At 39.8% G+C, this 23,189-nt stretch overlaps 1 protein-coding gene across 2 annotated transcripts in view; it reads left to right on the top strand.

Moving 5' to 3' along the window:
- LOC120221181 (protein FAM13A) overlaps window positions 1-23,189 on the top strand; it is a 283,092-nt gene that overhangs the window by 233,266 nt on the left and 26,637 nt on the right. For both annotated transcript variants that reach the window (XM_039218435.1, XM_039218436.1), the window contains 4 exons: window positions 3,106-3,182; window positions 3,552-3,594; window positions 13,092-13,239; window positions 22,678-22,888. In XM_039218435.1, coding sequence (XP_039074366.1) covers window positions 3,106-3,182; window positions 3,552-3,594; window positions 13,092-13,239; window positions 22,678-22,888 — 479 coding nt within the window. The remainder of the gene's footprint in view (window positions 1-3,105; window positions 3,183-3,551; window positions 3,595-13,091; window positions 13,240-22,677; window positions 22,889-23,189) is intronic.

The following is a 23,189-nucleotide window of genomic DNA, read 5'->3' as shown; positions in this document are numbered from 1 at the left end:
TCCTACACTGTTGGTGGGAATGTAAACGGGTGCAGCCCCTCTGGAAAACAGTGTGGAGGTTCCTCAAAAAGTTAACACTGGAACTCCCCTATGACTCAGCAATATCACTGCTAGGAATTTACCCATGGGATACAGGAGTGCTGATGCATGGGGCACATGTACCCCAATGTTCATAGCAGCACTCTCAACAATAGCCCAAACATGGAAAGAGCCTCAGTGTCCATCAACGGACGAATGGACCAAGAAGATGTGGTCATCTGTACAATGGAATACTACATGGCAATGAGAAACAATGAAATCTGGCCATGTGTAGCAGCATGGATGGACCTTGAGGGTGTTATGCTGAGCAAAATAAGTCAGGCAGAGAAGGACATTTACCATATGTTTGCACGTATAGGTGGACAAGGAGGAACTTAATGGAGGACCATGGGGGAGAAGAAGGGGAAAAATAGTTGGGGAGAAGGAGGGAAGCCAACAGTGAGAGACTCTTGAATGCTAAGAACAAATTGAGGGCTGTTGAGGGTGGGAGAGATGGGAAGGGGGGCGATGGGCATGGAGGAGGGCACTTGTGGGGATGAGCCCTGGGTGTTATATGGAAACCAACTTGACAATAAACTATTAAAAAAAGAAAAGTGGGATGAGGAGGGAGTTAAAGTTATTGGTTATTTATTTTAACCCTGAAGAACTGTTGAACCCTGGGGTCTAGCTGTTCGCTAGACTTTGTCACATTTTACAACTGCTTTTTGCAAAGCTTTCCATTATATAGCATAACTATATTTTTTCTATAATTCTCAAAACCTATAATCAATTATATATTGGTTCTTTCTGTTTAGAAAAAAATAGCATCTTACTGAAGTATCTTTAAATTCATATAATAGTATAGTTTATTTTCTGTTTTCTTTCTGAATATTTCTTAGTCTTAATGTGAAGATTTTTACTTATTCTGAAATAGTCATTTGCATATAATTTAAAAGTGTATTTCATTGACACAGTTTTAAAATGATCTGAGGGAAGAAGCTTGTGCTTTCCCTAGGAATTCATGTTCTAGAACTTTATGAAAACCTAATACTGTTGCATGAAATCTTACACTAAAGATTTTGATAATCTATTGAAGATTCCCTATGGGAACAAACAAAGATTGTTTGTCATAGATATATCTCTTCTTTATCAGGAAGATCACATTTGGGTAATAAGAGCAACTATGCTTTGGTTCAAGTAGATCCATTTTAGAGAAGCCTCTTCTAATTCAAACTTTAGAGTTATGAAAATGAAATATAATTGAATGTTGTTACCTGAATTGTATTTAGAAAGCATTGGCCATATTCATAATTTTCATTTCTCAGATCCATTCTCAAATCAACTGTGTAAATTATCTAAGTGTGAAAATTGATGCTTTGTAATGGCAGACACAAAAACTCCAGTTTCTGGGGGACATTTCCTTAACTGGAAAAATAATGGCAAAATATTTTGAGGGAAGTGGATCTCATAGTTTCAAAAATAATAACAGCATCAACAACAATAGCTAATATCCTTTAAACATACCTGGTATTATTCTAGTGCTTTACATGTGTTATCTCCTTTAATCTTCATGGCCACCTATAGTGAGGCTTGCAATCTCTGTTTGTCAGAAGATGAAATTGAAGGTCAAGTAGGATCATACAGTTGATAAATGATAGAGCTAGGATTCAAACCCAAACATTCTAACTCCATAGTCACCATTCTAACTATCATGTTATACTGTGCCTCCCTTTGTTTCCACTGTTTGATGGGACCCAGGGTTTTAAACTGTAAGAATTCCAGATAAGTTGGTCAAACCAACATAAATGGAAAACAATTCATCCATCTACCACGCCAAAGATTAGTTTTCCACTCCAATTATGTGTTTATTTTGTAAAGATTTTTATATATATCAATTTCATGAGATTGTGAACCTTAATCAGATTTACTTTGTAAAGGGTTTTCATGATGGAAGGTTATAAATATGTAGATGAACACATGTTGCTTCAATATGTATTATTTTAATGGTACCCAATAGGTGGATTATGCTTACTGTCCTTTTAATGCAGATATGAATTTTTGAGTTCAGTGAAATTCAGGTTCAGATCTCCAAGGCAGCTATTTTTTTTTTTCAGTTTAGTGAATGTAAATGTGTTCTTGTTTCTTTACTTGTAATCTTATTTTATGGGTATGCCTTAGTTATTATGTGCTCAGTTACCTGAATTATATCTAGAAAGCATTGGCTACATTCACAGAGGCAATCACAAAACCTTACAGACATGCCTCTTGATAAGTATTAAGCCCTCTTAGCCTGAAATACATGCTATTCAAAGTAAATTTCCTGTTTATATTTTTTCCATCTTAGCTAATATAAAGACTAATATTAAATATCACAGAAAAATAGGTTCTTAACGCCATTTCTATTTATAAATAGTTTATGTGTTTTCCCATATTTTACTGGCAATTTATACTGAAAATTCATTAAATGAACAATGAATATTACATTGGTTTCCGATTAGATTCAAGGTCAGATTCCCCAGTTCTAGTTGTTGTTGTTGTTTTTTAAGTTTATTTAGTTATTTTGAAAGAGAGAAAAAATACAAGTGAGGGAGGGACAGAGAGAGAGGGAGAGAGAAAGAATCCCAAACAGGCTCTGCACTCTCAATGAAGAGCCCAGTGCACTCACAAACCATGTGATGATGACCTGAGCCGAAGCTGTACACTTACCAACTGAGCCACCTAGGTACCCCTCCTTAGTTCTAATTTGAATGCCACCACCCTGATGTTCTGACAATCTGGGTTTTGCTATGTTTAGCTCTAAGATATGGATGATACCTAACAAGGACATTATAGGATACAATGATCATTTCTGTGATGGTGTCAGATATCTTCATTGAAGGGATGATAAAATTCAACATCTAATTGTATGCAAGCAGCATATACTAAACTGGCATGATTGTACTAGTTTTAACAAAGATAGAAATATGAGGACTAGAATTAGTTTATGCCTGCATATTATCTGATTTTACTATTTTACATAAAGGAGGATCTTCTGTGGCATGTTTCTTACCATTCTTATGGGGGCACCAACAATCTGTTTTGTTACAGAATATGGAAAGCCTCAACTCTACACCATCTCATGAGAGGGCTGGACCTGATGATGTTGAACTGATACCTGATGAAAGGTAATTTTAGCATTTTCTCCTCACATTGCTTACATGAGCATGAATAGCTTTTTTCCCCCTACTTAATGCAGTGTGCCTTATGAGAACTAAAAAGAATGGAATTAAAGGACTATATGTTCACCAACAGTATTTTATAGCAAGGAAAATGCTTGGAATAGAAAATCTGCCATGGTTCTCTTAATGACTACCATATTCATGGTTGTGTTTCTAGTTTTGTTCTATTTTGATTTTTTTGTTTTATTTTTTCGAAATTTATCAGAATTTTATTTAGAGCCACTCGGCCTACTTTTAAAAGGAATGAAATCATAAATTTCAATGGATGAGCATTGTTTTAAAACAATGATATTTTGTTGTTGCTGTTATTTATAGCAAAGAAAATGAAAAAGACGGCAGACATACCCAGCATTTTGAGGTGAGTAGCTAACAAAATTGTAACTGTACTGGGGCCGCTCATTCATTCCTGAGAGCACATGTGAAGCATTATTAGCCTGTTAATAAGGGATAATGAGATTAAGGGACAGGACTGTGATTGGTTTCGAAAGGCAAACACTGAAACATAAAGATTCCTTGGGAAATCATAAGAACTCTTTTCTTTTGCTTTTTAAATTATTTTATTTTGCTTGCAAAGAGAAACTTCAATAGCATGGGGATTTCTCTTTAGATTCTCAAAAAAATAAAACAAAAAGCCAAAGCTACTCATTTGATTTTTTGTAATATTTTATGCATTTTTAAGTGATTGAAATAAGTAGGCAGTGAGTTTAGTGGATCTGTCACAGAGATTTATCTCATTAATTTTCAAATTAAGATAAACTCAGTGTGAGTTACTAACCTCAGTTTGTTTTCTGAGTTTTGTCTCATTTTAAGTAAGCCAGGGAGAAAAAATATCTAACTCCCTTATGTTGTTTATATCTTAAAGTTTTGGTAATTTCCTGTTTTCCGTGCTCTCCAAGGGCATTGCCATGCTGGCCAAAATTATTTCCCTTGCTCCCAATTCTGGCTCCCATTCAGTGTGCTCAACCCTGTTTTTTATTCATGTATGTGTATATAATCTACTTCCAAATACTTCCAACTTTACTTTCAATGTTTTTATCAGTTTTTCTCTTTGGCCAGATTTAAAGCATTTTTCAACCTGTTCTTGGATTCTGAATCTTGAAATATTAATTATACATAGAACTCTCCCTCTAACCCAGTGATTCTTAATCTTTGTTGGACACTTCCTAATTCACTGTTGGATTTACTCAGGAGCTTATACTGAGTCCTGCTGTGGACAAGTACTATGTTAGAAACTAGGACTCAGTAACTACTCCAGTCCCTACCCACTGCCCCCCCACCATGGCATTTTGCAATCCAGGAGATTAAGAATTTAAAAGCTGACCACTTCTTAGAAAAATGCACACTCGTGTACAATTTGGCATAAAATAGCTGGGAATTAGTTGCCACTCCCCTCCCCGCCGATGCTGTGGACTCATCATATTCCCTCTGTTCAGTTCTTGTCATGTATACTTCATCAACCTAGCCAGATAATAGGAGGGGAATGCTTCCTCTTTCTGACTTCACAGCTGGGGAGCCACTTCTTTCATCTCTTATTTCCAGCCCATTTAAGCTTCCTTCCTTGGGACCCAGGCAACGAGCCGACATTTTTTTCCTTGACACCAGGTACCATTTTTCAGAGCAGTGTTTCCCCCGAGGTAGCATTGTTTCCTTTTTCTTCTCAGTTTCATCCTCTTTCTACTCTTTTCCTCTGCTCACAGCAAGCACCTAGTCATCATGCCGTTGAGCATTACTTTAAAGAAAATTGCTTCACTAGCCTCCTAGAGAGGTGTCCTCCATTTCCTCCCTTTTCAGCCTATTATCCTCTATGAGATAAAAGGGTATAGAGCAGCCTTTGTGGATGGATTTCATAACATTAACTCGTAAATTCCAGGTGGCTCTGAAACTCAACCCAAGCTGAACTCAGTTTGCCTTGGTATTTTGTGGACAGCTCCCATGGCAGTGGATGAATCATGGGAAAAAATCTCCAGTCCTTCTTCCATGCGCCAGGTCCTATTCTTGCATGTTGGCCATGTGCAGTTACCAGCCAGCACTCGGCCCCCCGTTGGCTCTCCTGAAGCACTCACTATTAATAATCATTGCCACCATAATAAGTTCAGCTAGGAGATAAAATTAGGCAGTGAGTTAAAATCTAGCCTGAGCAATCCGTGTCACCTTATTTTTACAACTGCCCCAAAGGAGAAAAACAAGCCATCACTCCACAGGATTCACATGATATTTCTCCTTGTGAAGGCATAGGTCTCTTTCACCAAAGGAAATGTCTATTTAATTATTAGTGATGGACTATGAAAAAGATTCATTTTCCATTTTTAAAGCTCTTTCCTTTGTTTGCCGTGTGTTGTGATTGTTTACTGTTTAACATGTGCAGCACTTTGTAGAACTTATTTTACAACCTAAATAGTTAATCTTGTCTTCTGGTAATACCACAGCAATTCCTTAAATTTCATAGATGAAAAATAGGTGTAGACTTTGGTTACCCCTTCTAGAACCGATATTTTCTTTCACACCTCCTACAGCACCAGATTGAGAAGCCAACACTTACATGCCCGCCATGGATGGATGTGATGTTTCTAGTTACATTTTCCATGAAGACAATTTCTCTTCCTTAATACTGTCCTTTAAATTTTTCCTTATATATTCTTGAGATCCATGTGAGACTAAGACAACAAATGACAGCTGTTGAGGAAAGGTTGTCTTTCCCTCTTGTTTTGACTTGCATTTCCATGAGAATGAGGAACACTGGTGACAGGGACAGGGACAGATAGGCAGAAAGAGGCTGGTTTTAGAAACTGCTGCTCAGACATAAATGTAGGCACAACTGTGACTTTATTTTTGAAATAATCATTTTGCAGCCCTAGATGTGCTTTTGTTTAAATGCATGTGTCAACAACTGAACATTGGTGTATCCCTTTGTGGCACATCTTTTTAATTTCTTGAATCAACTCATCCAAAAAGAGAATCTACTTGAGATCTCAGATGGCCAATGAAAAAAAAGTTAGAGTTCCTTCAGAATGCCAAAAATTAATGTATGATCTCTTTGAGTAGGTTTTCAGAAGGCTGGCATTTTAATAAAATATTCTGTGTGGGCTTTTTGAAACAAGGTAATGTAAGGAAGAGCCTAGCACACTATTCCCTGAACAGATGGAATCCAGAGTCATTGCTCTTTTGTTTCTTTTTAAACTCAGTGAACAACTGGAAGTATCCCGAAGAAAGATTGTCCTTAAAACCATCAATTTCTAGATTCTAAAAGAAATCACCGAAAATACAGATTTTTGAAGTTGTTTTTACAATGGAGTTTCAACCTTATGCTTCAGTTTGATTCCTTCTGATAAGTTATTTTCTACTGGGAAGATATATCATGCTTCTGTATAAAATCCAAAACATTAAAACTATAACCTTATACTTAATACTTTATCAAGAAAGCAAAACCTGTAAAAATTATTGAGTGCGTGGAAGGGTATTACTTTATCTGGGAGAGGCCATTTTATGTCAGAAGTATAAGGTTAATGAAGTGTTAAATTCTTTCAAGATATTTTTACATTCTTTATGCTTTCTAAGCCTACTGCTTAGAAGAGCTTAGAAGCATACCTTTGATAACAAAAAGACATTCATAGTAAACAAAAGGCCATTTCCCATTTTTATCCTGCTTGAAAAAAAAAGAGGAGTAAGAGAGAAGACAAGGCTTTCCAATCAAGACTGAAAATTAGTATTAATTATCAAACATCTTAAGTCTAGACTTTTATTTGCCCTGAACATGTTTGAGATAAATTCTGAAATACCCCTGTCAATAAGGATTTATGAAATGAATCACCATATTATTTCAACTTCAGTGTATTGTATGGAAACCTTAGGATTTTGTTATTGGTTTCTTGTTAGAACCAGAATAATTTAAAGGCTCTATTTATTTAGATTCACTTCCCATTTCATGTAGTCTCTAAAGTCTACTGAAAATTTGGAATTCCCATGAGTTTTGGAAGTTTGTTATGTCCACTTTCCTTTATTGTCAGGCCAAACAGTAAATGTTTATGGTTCCTTGTGGTTCTTCTGTTAACACTGTGTGGTTCCTTCCTTTGCAAAGTACATTACACAGTACACTCTCTGATACCATCGCTCCTAGCTCTGGCAAGCCACTAGGCTACTTATTTATATCCTGTGCAGGGAGGGAGAAGGGATGGAACAAAAATTCAACTATTTGAAGTCAGGGAAGGAGCAAAATCAGTGAAGTCTAAGAATTGAAAAAGCCAGACCCAGTTTGATAGGGGCAAGTCTTGACAAAGATCAGGTGAGTAGACTAGTAGTTAATGGTTCCTTGACCTGAACATGGAATGTCACCTGAGGCCCCAGGCAAGGTGAGCTCTATGAGTATTTGCTCCCTAGCATCCTGTTTTTTCTTTTATAACATACATGACACTGGTACTTATCTGTTCAGTGTCTTCGTTCCACACTAAATTTCCTATCTTGTTAATTCCTGTAATCCCAGTGCATAGGACATAGTATGTGTTCCATAAACACTTGCCAGATGAATGAATGTGAACAGGAGGTAGTGGATAATTGGAAATAGCATTTTTTAATGTTTATTTATTTTTGAAAGAGAGAGAAACACAAAGCGTGAGCAAGGGAGGGGCAGAGAGAGAGGGAGACACAGAATCTGAAACAGGCTCCAGGCTCTGAGCTAGCTGTCAGCACAGAGCCTGATATGGGGCTCAAATCCACAAACCATGAGATCATGACCTGAGTCGAAGTCAGATGCTTAACCAACTGAGCCACCCAGGTGCCACGGAAGTAGCATTTTTTTACAATAACTATGGGCTAGGCATTTTTGTATGTGTTTTTCACTTAATCTTCACACCAACTTTATGAAGTCTTGTACTTTATAAAAAAAGAAGCTAACACACAAAAAGGTTTTCATTGAAGGTCTTGCCGCTACTCAGCCAGTATTGAAACTCAGGTCTCTGACTCTAAAACCCATCCCCTGTCTGCCACACCACACTGTCTCTCCCGAGAGTCATAAATATTTTCTTGCATTTCCATAGGGCGCAACATTTTTGACAAGGGTTTGGTGTGTGACCTCACAACACAAGGATCTCTGAGTTGAAAACTGTGAAATAGCAGTAGTCCCCCATTATCTGTGGTTTCACATCCTGTGATTTCAGTTACCCACAGTCAACTCTGGTCCAGAAGCAGATGATTGTCTTTCTGACATGTCATCTGAAGGTCAGTCGTAGCCCAGCGTTACAACGTCCACACGATTCACCTCGCTTCACCTCACATAGACATTCGTCATCTCACAGCATCACAGGAGAAGGGTGAGTACATACATTAAGACACTTTGAGAGAGAGTCACATTCACATAACGTGTACTACAGTATGCAGTACAAGGGTTCTATGTTACTAGTAGTTACTGTTCATCTCTTACCTAGCCTAATTTATCAGTTAGACTTTATCATAGGTGTGTGTGTGTGGGGAAAAAGCATAGTGCATGTAGGGTTCGGTACAATCCTTGGTTTCAGGCATCCTCTGGGTGTCTTGGAATGCACCCCTTCAGAAGAAGGGAGACTACTGGAACTCATCTACTCTCTGATTCAACTGAAGATATAAGACACATAAACAACAAAATTTGAAACCAGAAATACTTTGGAATTTGAGAATGCTTGACATGTTAACGTTAATGATCTGGTAGGAGAAGCAGACAAGCAAGTAGACAGTAATACCATATGATGAGCACCAGTAGAGCGTGTGGAGCCATCTGGAGAGGTGCGTCACTCATACTAGGCTAGCTAACATTTGAAGGAAGAGTATTTGATGCCGGCATGTTGCTGTTGAGCCTGTACTGCTTCAGCGTGGGTGGCTCTGAGCAGCATCCCAGATCCCATCTGCACATAAACCCCGGGTTCACACCAGCAGCCCACTCTGCCTCCCCAGGCAAGGCAGCCATGTCAGCTTCTGGTGAGGCCGGTGAGGCCAGACATAGGGAGCAGGGGGCAAGTGAAAGAGCAACCTCAGGGACCACAGCACACTGGGCAAGAGCTGAGCATGTGGATGTGCTGGTGAGTGCTGTGCCGAGTGTGTCTGTGCTATGCAACCTGGCTCAGTTTATGTAAGAGAGACCCCTCCACTACAGTGTAAAAAATCAACCAGAAAGTCCAGAAGCTTATGTAAGTTAATATAGATCTATTGTATGACTAATACCCCATTGCATGTGGCACATTTTAAACACCCTTATATGGTGACTCCAGATACAATGATCTTTTTGCTGTTCCTTAAATAGAATTACCATACCTCAGGGCCTTTGTACTTGTTCTCCTTCTTCCTGGGATGCTCTTCCTATGGATGACTCCCTTCTGCATTTCCTTCCTATCTCTGCTCTTAGGAATGGCCTCTCCCCTCATAGGAAAGGCCTTTCCTGACCATTCAATATAAAATAGCAGACTGTGTCCCTACCTTCATCATGCCTCTTACTCTGCTTTAGTTCTGTCCATAGTCCATATCACTACCTAACATTTTTTCTTTGTTTACTGTCACTTCCTGTAAGATTCATTAAGGACAGACTTTATTTTGTCCCCTGAAGTATCTCCAGTGTCTAGAAAATGGCCTAGCATATAGTAAGTACTAAAAAATTATTTGTTAAATAAGTGAGTAAATATTTGCATCTGTAGTACACAACATAATAGCTCTATTACAAGTATATAGCATGTGATAGATGTTATTATTGAATAAACAAAAAAGTTTTCACCTGATTCTCTTTGTTAGAAGAATAGGATCTTGGGGGGGCGGGTATCTATTCCAGCCTCCCACCCCAGGCGGAATCTCTCCCTCTCCCACATGCTGACTCTCGGACTTCATCGGAACACCGTAAAGAGCAGGTCACTAACTCACAAGGTAGGGTCTGTTGTATTGCCCCCCAAATCAACTGTCCTCAGAACTCCCCTGAGCATTCTTGAGCCTGTCCCACAAAATGTCAGCTCCCGCAGTGTTGGGAACCTGCGTGTCTCACACCCCAGCAGAGTGGGTGCCCCACACCATGCTGTTGAAGGAATGAATAAATCTGTACATTTGTGGGGGGGAGCCTTTAATTTTTCTCATTTCAATTTTCTTTGAAATGGATGATAATTCAGATGCAGAAAAAATTTTGTAATCTCAATTGCCTTTGAAATGGGTGCTAATACAGAGGTAGCAGTCATAAAAAGTACATGTTTTCACATTAGTTTGTGTGTCTGTGGAGTTTCAGGATCCTACATGTATCATGTCAAGCACTGTGGGATTCGGAGTGCCCAGAGGGGGCGCAGTCGTCGCAGGAAGCAAAGCCAGAGTCTGGTGTTGGGAAGAGACACAGGCTGCCTACAGAACACAGTGTTTGGACCTGCAGGCCCTTCCAGCAGCGTTCATCTCCATCTGCAAGGCATTAGCCTGGAAAACACATTTTACCATTATTGTCCATTTCTAAACTCCTCCCATGGCTTCCCATTATCTAAGTTTGGCTAAATCCAAACTTAGCTGAGCGTACAGGCCTTTCTCAATCCAATGTCTGCTCACCTGACACCCTCATCATCTGCAGCGCCTCCTTCCTGTCCTGAGGGGTGGCCCCTAGGAACCCCTTTCCCTGCGAACCCCCTGGGTGCCTGCCTTGGCACTTGCTCTTCCCCAACCCCTCTCATCCACACTACCCCCACAACAAAATTGCTGGTGCCAACTTGTGTCGGGAACCCGAGAGGCTCTCTTCTTTGTTCATAATGCATCTAAAACTCCACCCTTTGAGGTACACAGTTCACTTCGAATTGCCATTGAACATGCCTCATCTCCAACACCTCTCTCTAGCATTTCGAAATACGGCAATGTTTTCCTCATCTGCATATGGGGCCCAGAAATGAAAAAACAGTGGTGGCCTCCGTGTGTGTCTCTTATGCTCCAGGCACTGTGTTAGTGGCCTTTCTTACCTTCTCCCAGATCTTAGAGGAACGTTATAAGATTGGTGGTGTTAATGAAGCAGCTCAGCCAGAACACAGAGCTAGTAAATGTTAGCCACACGGCAAGCCCAGGTCTGCCTGTAGGCAAACTCCACATCCGTTCCACTGTGTCAGGGGCTGATACATGCTCTTCCAAAAGAAGTCACGCTGACAATATGGAATCATATTTTTTATATTCTTTTCTATGTCTCTAAGTGTAACCAGTGCTGAAAGTATTGAGAAAATGTTTATTTGCTGTATGCAGATTCTAACACACACACACACACACACACACACACACACACACACACAGAGAGACACACAGTGACTGACCCTGTAACTCTTAAAAAGCTGAGTGCCGGATTTGGTTATTCAGCCCTGGTCCACTTAGGACTCAGCTGCAGGAACAAATAAGTTTTGTGGCATAAGTGCATAATCTGTTTTTCCCCATTAGACAAGCAGCATTTTGGAGGTGTCTTAAAGCCCCAGATTTACTTGGCAGTTTCATCTGACTTTAGGAGCTCATCATGAACTGATTGATGATATTTCATTTTATTCCAAATGTGAAGAAAATAGCAGCCCCTTGTTCATCATTTCATGGAAATATAATAGTAAAAGCCCCCGTGTATTCCCCTGGATATCAAAGTGGGTTGAACAGCTATTAAAAGTAGCTGGAAGTCTTAATAGTGCTTATTTTAAGCAGAAGAACATTTCTCATGCATTAATGGAATCATTTATGATTTCCAGATGTTGAGGTTTTTTTCACTTAATATATTTGCTAAAATAAGTTTCCAGTTATTCTCTAACAAAAATCTCTTGTACAGATCTGTGCTACTTGAGAAGGGTATTTATGGGAAAACATTGGTTTATAATCTTATGAGAGAAGGGAAAATGACAATGGTTGGGTTTATAAGATGCCAAAAAACAAAGTAAAAAAAATAATTTCAATGCAGATTTTGTCACCATAAAATCACTTAGCTAAAACAGCAGCCTTTGGAAGAGGGTTTTCCCATCCCCCAGAGAGCCCAGCCCAGGATAGGTGCCCCCACTGAGCGAAACCAAGTGGAGCTAAGTGTTCAATATTCAGACTAGATGAATATTAGGAAAACAAGTGACAGTTGGATATTTGTAAGATATAAATTATGCATTGCTGACTTGCCAGTTCTTGGCTTTTTACTTTAAAAAAAAAAAAAAAAAACCCATTCCCAGTGTCATTTTGGCTCATTTCCAGAGTCCATATTCCTTACTGCTAGCCCAGATGAGCCGCCAAACCCCTGTGCTGTTTGAATTTGCGCAACAATGCTTTAATACCCAGAGCTCCTCCATAAATAGTCTGTGCTCCCCACACTTGGGGCGAAAACAACCACAGGAAATCTGGGAATGTGCAGCTAGCCCTGTTTAATTGATCTAAGCCTGCAGGGCCAGCAGGAGGGCATTTGAGCACGCAGCCTCTGCTCCAGGCCTTGCAGGACTGCTTGCCTACGGGGCAAAGAAGTCTGCACGCAGGAGACACCATGTTGCTTCTACAGCCTTAGCAACGGCAGTCACAGGATTTTTGTTGTTGTTTACCGTCTGCAGGGCCGTACTCCTTTAAGGAAACACAAACTCCTTTCCCTCCTGCCTGGCCCCAATCAGTAACCATCAAGACTGTCAGCTGCCAGCAGTTACCAGGAGGGGCAGCAGCTCCTGGAAATCCTCTTCCTCATAGCAGGAAAGTTAAAGGAGCATAGATGGACGGTCGCTTCTTCCATGCAGGTGGCCAGCTAGTATCCAGGGGGAATCAAGCTATGATTTTGATTTCTGTGTTGGGTACACCCACGGCCGCAGCTTGGGAGGTTTCATCCAGAACTGCTGCAGACATTTTTGGGTTTTGGTGAGCAGTAAGATATTTGTGGACGTTGTGCTGTTATTGCAGAACCCCACAATGAAGATTCAGGAGCACCCCGGCATACCTGACACCAAACTGCAGAGGACTCAAGATGCCGAGGAGCAGCAGGAGAGCTTTGTCTCCGAAGTGCCTGAGCTGGACCTGACTGCATTGTGTGATGAGAAGAGCTGGGAAGGTAGGGTCGGCCGCTATTTGGATGCTTTAATATTGGCAGAGTATATATAAAGTAGCATAAATGAAAGGGACGTAACCACACGGATGTATGAAAGCAATGGGTGTTGGAGTAACTGCATTTCTTAATGACTGAAAATCCTTTCTTCGGCACAGGAATGTGTCACGTTAAATGTTGCCAGGAGTAATTGCAGTCTAAGAAAGAAAACGTGCTTGCCCTCTATCAGAGCGGCACGTTGCAGCCGTTTTTATTTCTGAACTCACCGGGAGTGCTGATGCATGTGTTCTCCCTCTCGTAGTACCGAGCAGGGGACTAAGGGACAGATACACACTTAGGACTTCACCTGGGCACCCGGCTTCTCCTCCCGCTGCTCCACACCCACCATCTACCTCCTTCATTAAATCTCCTTTCCGTTTTTTCAAGAAAGATGCTTTGGTTTGTCTTGCTTCTATGATTGCTTTTATGGATAGAATGCTTTTTTAAGCCAGGTTAGCCAACCTAAGGGGTTTGCTCATCAAAGAGAACAATAAAAAGTGCTTCTGCTTGGACACCTGTAATACAGTGTGTTAGATTGATTTATCTAGAGCTTTTGGCAGAACATTAGAAATCTACTTGTGAGGAAAAAGAGGGCCTCCTCATCCTGTCCAAACTGTATTTCAGGAAGGCTCTGGCTGCTCTTCTTTCATATAGATGTGTCTGCCTCCAGACATATATCAGCATGTATCCAAAATGCATGCCCAGCTGCCTCTGTACAGCATGTGTGTTTGGAGGCTACAAAGAGGGAGAGATTGTGTGCTTGGTTTCAGAACAGCGGCACAGAGAATCACAGCTACAAGAAATCAGTCCTTTTCCAAAGCACCTGAATTTCCTTGTCTTCTCCCCCACCCCTTTTTAAACAGAAAAGTACTCATTATGTTAATGAGCTTAGATAAAGAACCAAAAGATGATCTAAACAGATCACGAGGTGAAAATAACAATCCCATTATGCTCCTTGCATCCATGGCTTGGTGAAGCGGAAAAACAAAACAAAACAAAACTGTTTTTATTCTAGTCCTCCGTCTTTGCAGTCTAAGAAACATGTTCTAGCCCTTTACCGTGTAATTAGGCAGTGGGTCTGGGATTTTCTCCGATCTGCCCAGCTCATGATATGGTCACTAGACAAAATTGCAGGGTGTTTTGTTATGTTTTGTTTTTAATTTAAGTGATACATTCCTGGGTAGTGTTTTATTGTTCTTCTTTTGTTTTCTGTACTTTGGAATAATGAGGTGTGTTTTAAATTCATACATTAAAAACAACCCCTCCCCTTCAAAAAAAGTCACACAGGAGCCACTGCTACCCAAATAAAAGAAAAAGGCAGTAGTCAAAACAAATGCTGTATTTGGGTTTCAATAATATGCTCTTCTCGGGGCGCCTGGGTGGCTTAGTCGGTTAAGCGTCCGACTTTCACTTAGGTCATGATCTCGCGGTTCGTGGGTTCGAGCCCCGTGTCTGGCTCTGTGCTGACTGCCAGCTCAGAGCCTGGAGCCTGTTTCAGTCTGTGACTCCCTCTCTCTGTGACCCTCCCCTGCTCACGCTGTCTCTCTCTCTCTCTCTCTCCTAGAAATAAATAAAACATTAAAAAATAATAATAATAATATGCTCTTCTCACATCAGAAACATAAAACTTGAGACATAAAAAAACTAGGATTTGGGGGCAGAATTCAAATTAGCCACATGATGTTGGTGTATTGAGTAAAGAGACTGGTAGATTCTTCCTCCTCCTGAAATGGACTGTTTGATTATTCTTACCTTGGTCAGTCATCAATTTGTGATCTCATTTAAGAAACCGATATGAAAATCTTCTCCAGTATGGTTGAAAACTAACTTATAGTTTCCTTAAAACTGTTTTATTATTTAATATAAAGAATTCTCTTCTAGATATATAAGAATAACATGAAGGAATCAACATTTTATGTTGTATTGGGAAACGAGATGTAATTTTGAAAAGCTTATTGGAGAAAAAATACAATAGGCTTGGAAAGGCTAATTGTGTTATCCATGTAATTAATGAAAGGAGTTGTTTTAACTTTTTTGTCAATTACTGTGTTAGTGACTTGCATACCTTGAAAATCTACATGGATTCATTTCAAGGCTGTTTTCTTTATTTGGTTACTGTTTTCAGTGGCCGTTTTTTATTGTATATTTATTTTAAATTTTCAAGTTACATTATGACAGTCAGTATAGTCAAAATAAAGTAATTGTAGTTCAGGATGGTTCAGGATGTGAAAAGGATGGTTGAGAGCTATAAGTCCAGTCACGGAAGCATTACCATATATATATATATATATATATATATATATATATATATATACACACACATAGCTTCAGTAAGAAACAAAATGGTAGCTTTGCAGTATGGAGTCCTCTTCGCACTAATTTAAACTGTGAATGTGAAACCAATGCAATAAAATCTATAAGTGAAAGTATTAGTTACGAAAACCCTCTGAGCCAGCATCCAGCTGTAAGTCTCCAAGCCACCATGCCATGTAGCCTCCTTATTTTGGTTTGCTTGTCTGTTCCCCATCCTCACACCTCAGTCCATACTCTCTTACTCATGTGGGATTACAGAACCCAGGTAAGCTGGTGCGTACTGAGAGCCTGCTGGCACTAGCCCCAGAAGTGTATGCTGCCATATGGCAGTGCTGTCCTGTGGCTTCGGGGGCATATTCTATCAGGGAAACAAAAAGAAATGAAACTAATACAGATTCCACAGCCTAGGATCACAGTCTAATCATGCTTGTTGGCAGATTAGTAATACATGCTTTTTCTTTTCTTTTTTCTCTATATGTAGCTATGTATCAGGGCACATTTTTTATCTATCCACATGGCATTATTGTTTTTTCTACTCTTCAAAATGAAATGAATATACAAATCAAATGTCCTATTATTTGTTATTTAAAGCCCTTCAGGAGTGCCTGGGTGACTCAGTGAGTTGAGCATCCAACTCGATCTCAGCTCAGGTCTTGATCTCAGGGTTGTAAGTTCAAGCCCCACATTGGGTGTCACACTTGGTGTGAAACCTACTTTTAAAAAAGAGGGGGAAAGCCCTTCAGAGTCGCATAATTAGAATGTTCCTAATCAGCCAATTCATGTTTATTTGAGGGTACCATTTGTGGAGGATTAAGGTTTAAACCCTCAGCAATTCTATTAACTTTGTCATAGTGAAATTAAGTTTTAAAAGAACATTTTTAAAGGGCATAAAATACTTCTTATTTCCTATTTATCACTACTTATCAAAAATAACTTTGGAAAGGAAATGCTCTAAAAGAATGATAAAGAATCGAGGGATCTTAAAGATCTTTTGACTGAAGTCTCCCATTATACAGATAAGAAAACTGAGACCAAAAGAAGCAAAATGATGATTTGAGATAACAAATCTCCTGACTTCCTCTCAGAGGACTCTTTCTCAGAAATTTCAGTTATCTGCCCTGGCAGGCAGTAGTCCATAATGACTAAGAGCCAGGCACACCATGGGTTCCATCCTGGCTCTACTACTTTAGCAGCTTTGTTGACAAGTAAGTAAATGTGTTACAGTTTCAGCCTCAGCTTCTCCATTTTAAATAGGTCTAACAGCAGGGGCATCTGGGTGGCTCAGTCCGTTAAGCGTCTGACTTCTGCTCAGGTCATGATCACATGGTTCGTGGGTTCAAGCCCCGCGTTAGGCTCTGTGCTGACAGCTAGCTCAGAGCCTGGAGCCTGCTTTGGATTCTGTGTCTCCCTCTTTCTCTGACCCTCCCCTGCTCATGCTGTCTTTCTCTCCCTCCTCCCCCTCCCCCCCCAAATAAATAAAAACATTAAATAAATAAATAGGTGTAACAGCAGATAATAATGAATAACAGAGTAGTATTCACTCAGTAAGTTTGTTGCAAGGATTAAAGGATCTAATATATGCAGCGTGCTTGGCATAGTACAGGCACTTCACAGGCACTATGTGAGTGTTAGTTGATGTTATTGCTATCTTCCGTAAATGTTTCCAAGCATGGTTTCAAGAAAAACCAGGCTGAGTTTGCCTTCTTTGAAACCAGAGCCCAGTTCTACCTAATGATAGTGGGTGGCTCTGAACACAGAAAAGGAGTCCATAATTACTGGATCCTCCACTGATTACCAAGGACAAATACCAAACCAACCACCGTGTGTGTGTGTGTGTGTGTGTGTGTGTGTGTGTGTGTGTGTATGAGAATGAGAGAGAGAAGCAGAGACAGAGAGGGAGAGAGAGAGACAGAAACTGACTGACTCTGGATTAGGGAAATGTTACACTGAAAAGTCAGTGGCTGGGCTGTTAATAGGGACTCCAATGCCCTGTCAGATGTGGAAAGTATAGAAGACAGTCAGCTCTTCTATACAGTGAATTAGTATCCGATTAGGCAACAGTATGTAAATGTGCAGATACATGGATCAAAGTTGGAACAGGTTGGGTATTCTCGTAAAGAAAGTCCTCAGCTCTAGCCTGTACCTTATATTTTAGTAATTACTTAAATGGAACAATCAGGAACCTCCTTACTAAATTTGCAAACAGAGACAAAACAAATTTATGGAAATTAAGGATGAAATTTGAATTGACAAAGCTGACTCCTAAGGCTCCTTGTAACCCAAATTATTTGAACAATTTGTGAGGACTACCATTGTTGTAAGGTTAAGTTCTGGAGCACTGAGGAAATCATTATAATAGGATTTCCCCAGTAAACACCCTCTCCATCTTCCTGTGTCTGGGATGTACACAGACCTCCTCATATCACTCAGCAGCCACCTTGAAAGGCGGTATGACATGGGGCCAGGAAGCAATGACTCTAAATAGCACAAAGCTGAAAATGAGATGTGGAAAACATCAGCCCCCTTAATTCAGGCAGATTTCTTAAATAAATTATCTTAGTAGCCACTTGTCTTTTGTAGAGCAAATGGATCCAGCTGGCTAAGCAGAGAGTAGCTATATCCCAATGACCACTATGTTTCTTCTTCTCACAGTGAATTTCCTTTATTTCCATGTGTACTGTAGTGTCTGAATGGAGACTCCCCCAGGACCGATTTTTTTTTTTTTTTTTTTTTTTTACTTTGGTAGCTTTTATCTCTGTTACTTCTGACCTGCTGTGATGTCAGCTGTCCTGGTGGATTAATTTTTCATAGCGAGACATGCCGTATTTATGGTCAGAGTTCTTTGTGACAAGACACATGGCCAAAATCACTGTGCCTAAGGAATTCTGATCTAGACATAAAAATGCATTTCTTTTATGTGATGCTTTAAGATGAAAATCTAATTTGAAGCATCAGATCTTTTCTGTTTTCCCTTTGGATAATTTTCTTGCAATATCTTCATCCATTTCATTGCTCTAGAATTACTGCTGAAAATGTAAACTATTTCCCAAACTAAGAACAGGGAATGGCCAATGACTGTATGCTCAGAACATTGCATTTGGACACACTGTCATTTACTACACTGTTCTTATTCTTCTTTGTCCAGGTAAGTGTCAGCTATCAAAATATGAGTAGGCCTTGTATTTTTAAGTCATTTCAAACTAAAACAGAGGAATAGTTGGTTTTATTGATTTACTTCTATTGAACTGTATGTTATGTGTATAAATTATAAGACTGTATAGAATAAAAGGAAATAATGAGATCTTGCCATTTTCAACAACACGGTATGGACCTACAGGGTATAATGCTAAGTGAAATAAGTCAGAGAAAGTCAACAATCATATGATTTCACTCATGTGAATTTAAGAAACAAAACAAATGAACAAAGATAAAAAGAGGCAAACAAAAAACAAACTCTTACATACAAACTGGTTGCCAGAGGAAAGGTGAGTGGAGGGAATAGGTGAAATAGATAAAGGAGATTAAGAGTACACTTATCTTGATAAGCACTGAGTAATGTATGGAGTTGTTGAATGTTATACACCTGAAACTAAGATAACATTGTATGTTAATTGTTCCTCAATTAAAAAAGTAAATGGATAAATCCATGGAAACCCCCCAAAAGAGAGAGAGAAGGGAAAGAGAAATACAAGCATTTCATTTTGCCTGAGTGAGAAGCTTTACTTTTGTTCTCATGCATACTAATGATGCAACATAAACTTTTGTTTTTAAGGTTGAAATTCATCATGGTTTTACATTTCTCATTTTTTAGTGAATTCATTTATGCCAACTATCCTTTAACAGAATATGTCACCCATAAGCTAGAATTGCTTCAGCTGTGTTTTTCATATATACCACTGGTGATTCTAGGAAAAGGACACATTGGGACATTTAATCAGAGAAGTGAGTGGTCAGGAATGGAGCTGGGTTAACAAAAAGGAAATCCGATGAATGGCCCCACTTTACCCACAAAGCATAACTTCATTCCATGATTAGTATTTTATAGTTAACTCAGCATCACAATATATTTTTTGCCTGGAGACATGTTTAGATAATGGGCACAGACACACACTCTTGTTTTGTACACAGTTAAAAACTGAAAGATGAGTTGTTCTATTTCTAAAGAAACATTCTGCTAGGTTCAGACAAACTCAGGAATTTCAGGATCTAAGATGATACCTTTTTTAACTAAACTGTGATGAGTGGAAATGTCAGACTGGCCGGCGTACCCATATGCCAATATCAACATGAGACTTCGCTTTGCCAGTGCCCTCTGTCCCCCGCACACCACCTTGGCCTCCCTCTGCTTGTTTTGCTCCTTTGCCACTCTGGGGTGAGGTTACTGCCTGCTGCACCACTGTGTAAGCCATCGTAACCCTTTCACTGCCAGACTCCACTGATACTACTTCTTACAGAAAATTGCTGCTGTCTTCTGAAATATCATGAAATAAAAGATACAGTCTAGCCAGCTTAATACTTCCATTTTCTACAACTTACTCCATTTTTCTTATTCCTCTAGGGATTACGTTCCACTTACCCTCATCAACCCTAACCCCTCAATCCGTTTTCTATTCTTTTACGCCGGCAGTTTGGAGCTCCTTGTATCTGAACCCTGACACCTAGGAGGAGCCCACTGCAAGAATTTGTGCATATGAGGGGCAACTGGTCAACTCACTTCAGTCAAGTACATCTACCAGTGTGTTCTTTGCCACTTTTGGAGACAAGTGGACAAAAATCTGTCTATAACATTGCTTTCCTCTTTAAAAATAATTTTTATTACCATCTGAGTTCCCAGATAACTTCTTTCTCTTTATTTTAAAAAATTTTTTTTTAATGTTTTTTATTTATTTTTAGGAGAGAGAGAGAGAGACAGCGTGAGCAGGGGAGGGTCAGAGAGAGAGGGAGTCACAGGCTGAAACAGGCTCCAGGCTCTGAGCTGGCAGTCAGCACAGAGCCTGACACGGGGCTCAAACCCACGAACCGTGTGATCATGACCTGAGCTAAAGTTGGACGTTCAGCCAACTGAGCCACCCAGGCGCCCCAACTTTTTTCTCTTTAAATGTTGAGACCCTATAGACCTCATTCCATGTGAGGTTAATTTTTTTTTGTAAGTGATGTGCTTACCTCTCCTACTGTGGAGTCTTCAAACATGTCACAGTCATCCTTGTTATTAGAGCATCTGGCACTTACTAAACTGAAACACTGTGCTTCAAGTCAGGAGATCTAGTTTTAGTCCCAACTCTTGTCACTGATTAGGTATTTGCTCTTAAATTCATTGGGTTGCACTCTCCTTGTCTGTTCTCTGTTGGACTGAATCTGTGGTTCTCAAACCTGAATGCATTTAGGATCTCTTGGGCGGCCTTTAAAGAAAGTGTGTGTGTGTGTGTGTGTGTGTGTGTTTTGGGGATGGGGGAAGACAGGTATCACATCTGGGCCCTCACCTAAATATTCTATTGAGTTAGGTGGTGTGACAATCTGTGCATTAGAAGTTTTATGTATCTCCCTTTGTGATGCTAATGTGCAGCCAGGGCTAAGAAATCACTAAATTAGATGATGTGTGAAGTTTCAACCAGCTCTAACGTTCTATGATTATAATATCCTTTTATTTTTTTTAATGTTTTTAATGTTTTTATTTATTTTTGGGAGAGAGAGAGAGAGCATGAGCAGGGGAGGGGAGGAGAGAAAGAGAGACACAGAATCTGAAGCAGGCTCCAGGCTCCAAGCTGTTAACACAAAGCCCGACGCAGGGCTCTAACTCACAAACTATGAGATCATGACCTGAGCTGAAGTTGGATGCTCAACCAACTGAGCCACTCAGGGGCTCCTAATATGATCCTTTTAAATAAAGTACTGAGTAGGTACTTGTTTAAGATAATTTTGTAGATTTGATAAACACTTTGATAGATGGAAGAACAAATGTTGCATGATTCAAGCTCTAGGAATCCCAAAATTTCAGAGCACGGCCAAATTCTAGCCTTGTGTAAGTAACAGTAATCCATAAGTATACTTAAAACATAACATTTGTTTTAATGCAGGAAGTATTACAAATGAAATACCATACATCATCCAAGATCTATATTTAAGATCTTGTAGGACTTTTTTAATGAGAAAAGGAATATATTGAGGTGGGTCTTAAGGGAAAGAGAAATAAATATCACCCTATTCCCTCCAAAAGTGACAAATCAGGAGGTTGTGTTAAGTATGTTTTTTTTTTCCTTAAAGACTAAAATAATTTGTACAGATTTATCCTTTGAAAGGCATTCTTCTTTTTGTTTTTGACTAATCTATGTAAGCACCTTACTTTGACTATAGTCTTGAGCAGCTTCTGAAGTTTCAAATGCAAAACATGCATCTTAAATGTGCTAATCCCAACACTAAGCAGAAGCACATGAACAGCTTACTGAAAGACCCAAATGGAGGGTGCAAACCCCTAGGTAAATGTACTCTCACAAGATGAATTTGAGTCTCTGGTTGTTTCCCTGATGGATGTTGTATCCATGATGCCAAACCTCTCTCTCACTGACGCACTTGGCTTTTCTTCTCCACAATGCCCTCATATGAAAAAGTTACTGTCCTCGATCTGCAGGGGAGGTTGCAAGTGTATAGTACCTGCTCACCTTCTTTAAGGCTGTTTCTCCAGGTAGCCCTGGTGACTTCTCTTTTGAAAGCAAGTGAGGATAGAGTGAGAAGATAGATGATGGCTCTCAGATATACTGATGATTTCAGTTGGAGCATAGTGTCCATCTGCACCTGAAATCATTCTGTGCCTCCCAAATTCAGTGCATCCTAAACCATTCAGAAAACTTAGGAAACAATTATGCTTGCTTTCTCTCTCTCTCTCTCTCTCTCTCTCTAAATTTAAATCCAAGTTAGTTAACATATAGGGTAGACTTGGTTTCAGGAGTAGAATTTAGTGATTCATCACTTACATATAATACCCAGTGCTTATCTCAACAAGTATCCTCCTTAATTCCCCCATTCCCTCCATCTAACACCTGGACACAATTATGCTTTTATGAGCGATTTTGACTTCTTACCCTCCATATTTTCCAGAGCCCGTCCCTAGCTTGTCGTGGCAGCAGGAGAACGTGGACTCGGATGAAGCGCGTCTCTCCCCACAGGCTGGGTGCCTGATTCGTCAGCTCCTGGATGAGGACAGTGACCCCATGCTCTCTCCTCGGTTCTATGCTTATGGGCAGAGTCGACAATACCTGGATGACACGGAAGTGCCTCCTTCTCCCCCAAATTCCCATTCTTTCATGAGGTATGTTTGCGTTGCTGATAAGCAAATGCATCATCACCATGACTTTAGAAAGAACAGGAATGGTGTCGATGGCTAGTAATTTTTTAAATTAAATTGTAAGTCTGTGGAAGAACCTACTGGGAATACTCCATCCCAGTATGCAGGCTCTGTTGTAATTTTTCAGTTGACCTAACTGCATCATCACATACTGAATTTCCATTAGCACATCCTTTCCAAAGCTTATCTAAAGTGTAACTTTGGGGTCTGCAGCACATTGTTCAGTCCAATCTTTGCTAATTGTAAATGTGAGCAAGAGAAAGTT

This window comes from Hyaena hyaena, unplaced genomic scaffold, assembly GCF_003009895.1.
Source record: "Hyaena hyaena isolate Hyena2069 unplaced genomic scaffold, ASM300989v1 scaffold_764, whole genome shotgun sequence".
Lineage (NCBI taxonomy): Eukaryota > Metazoa > Chordata > Mammalia > Carnivora > Hyaenidae > Hyaena > Hyaena hyaena.
The sequence above is the reverse complement of the archived record's forward strand: the minus strand, read 5'-3'. Positions and strand labels throughout refer to the sequence as shown.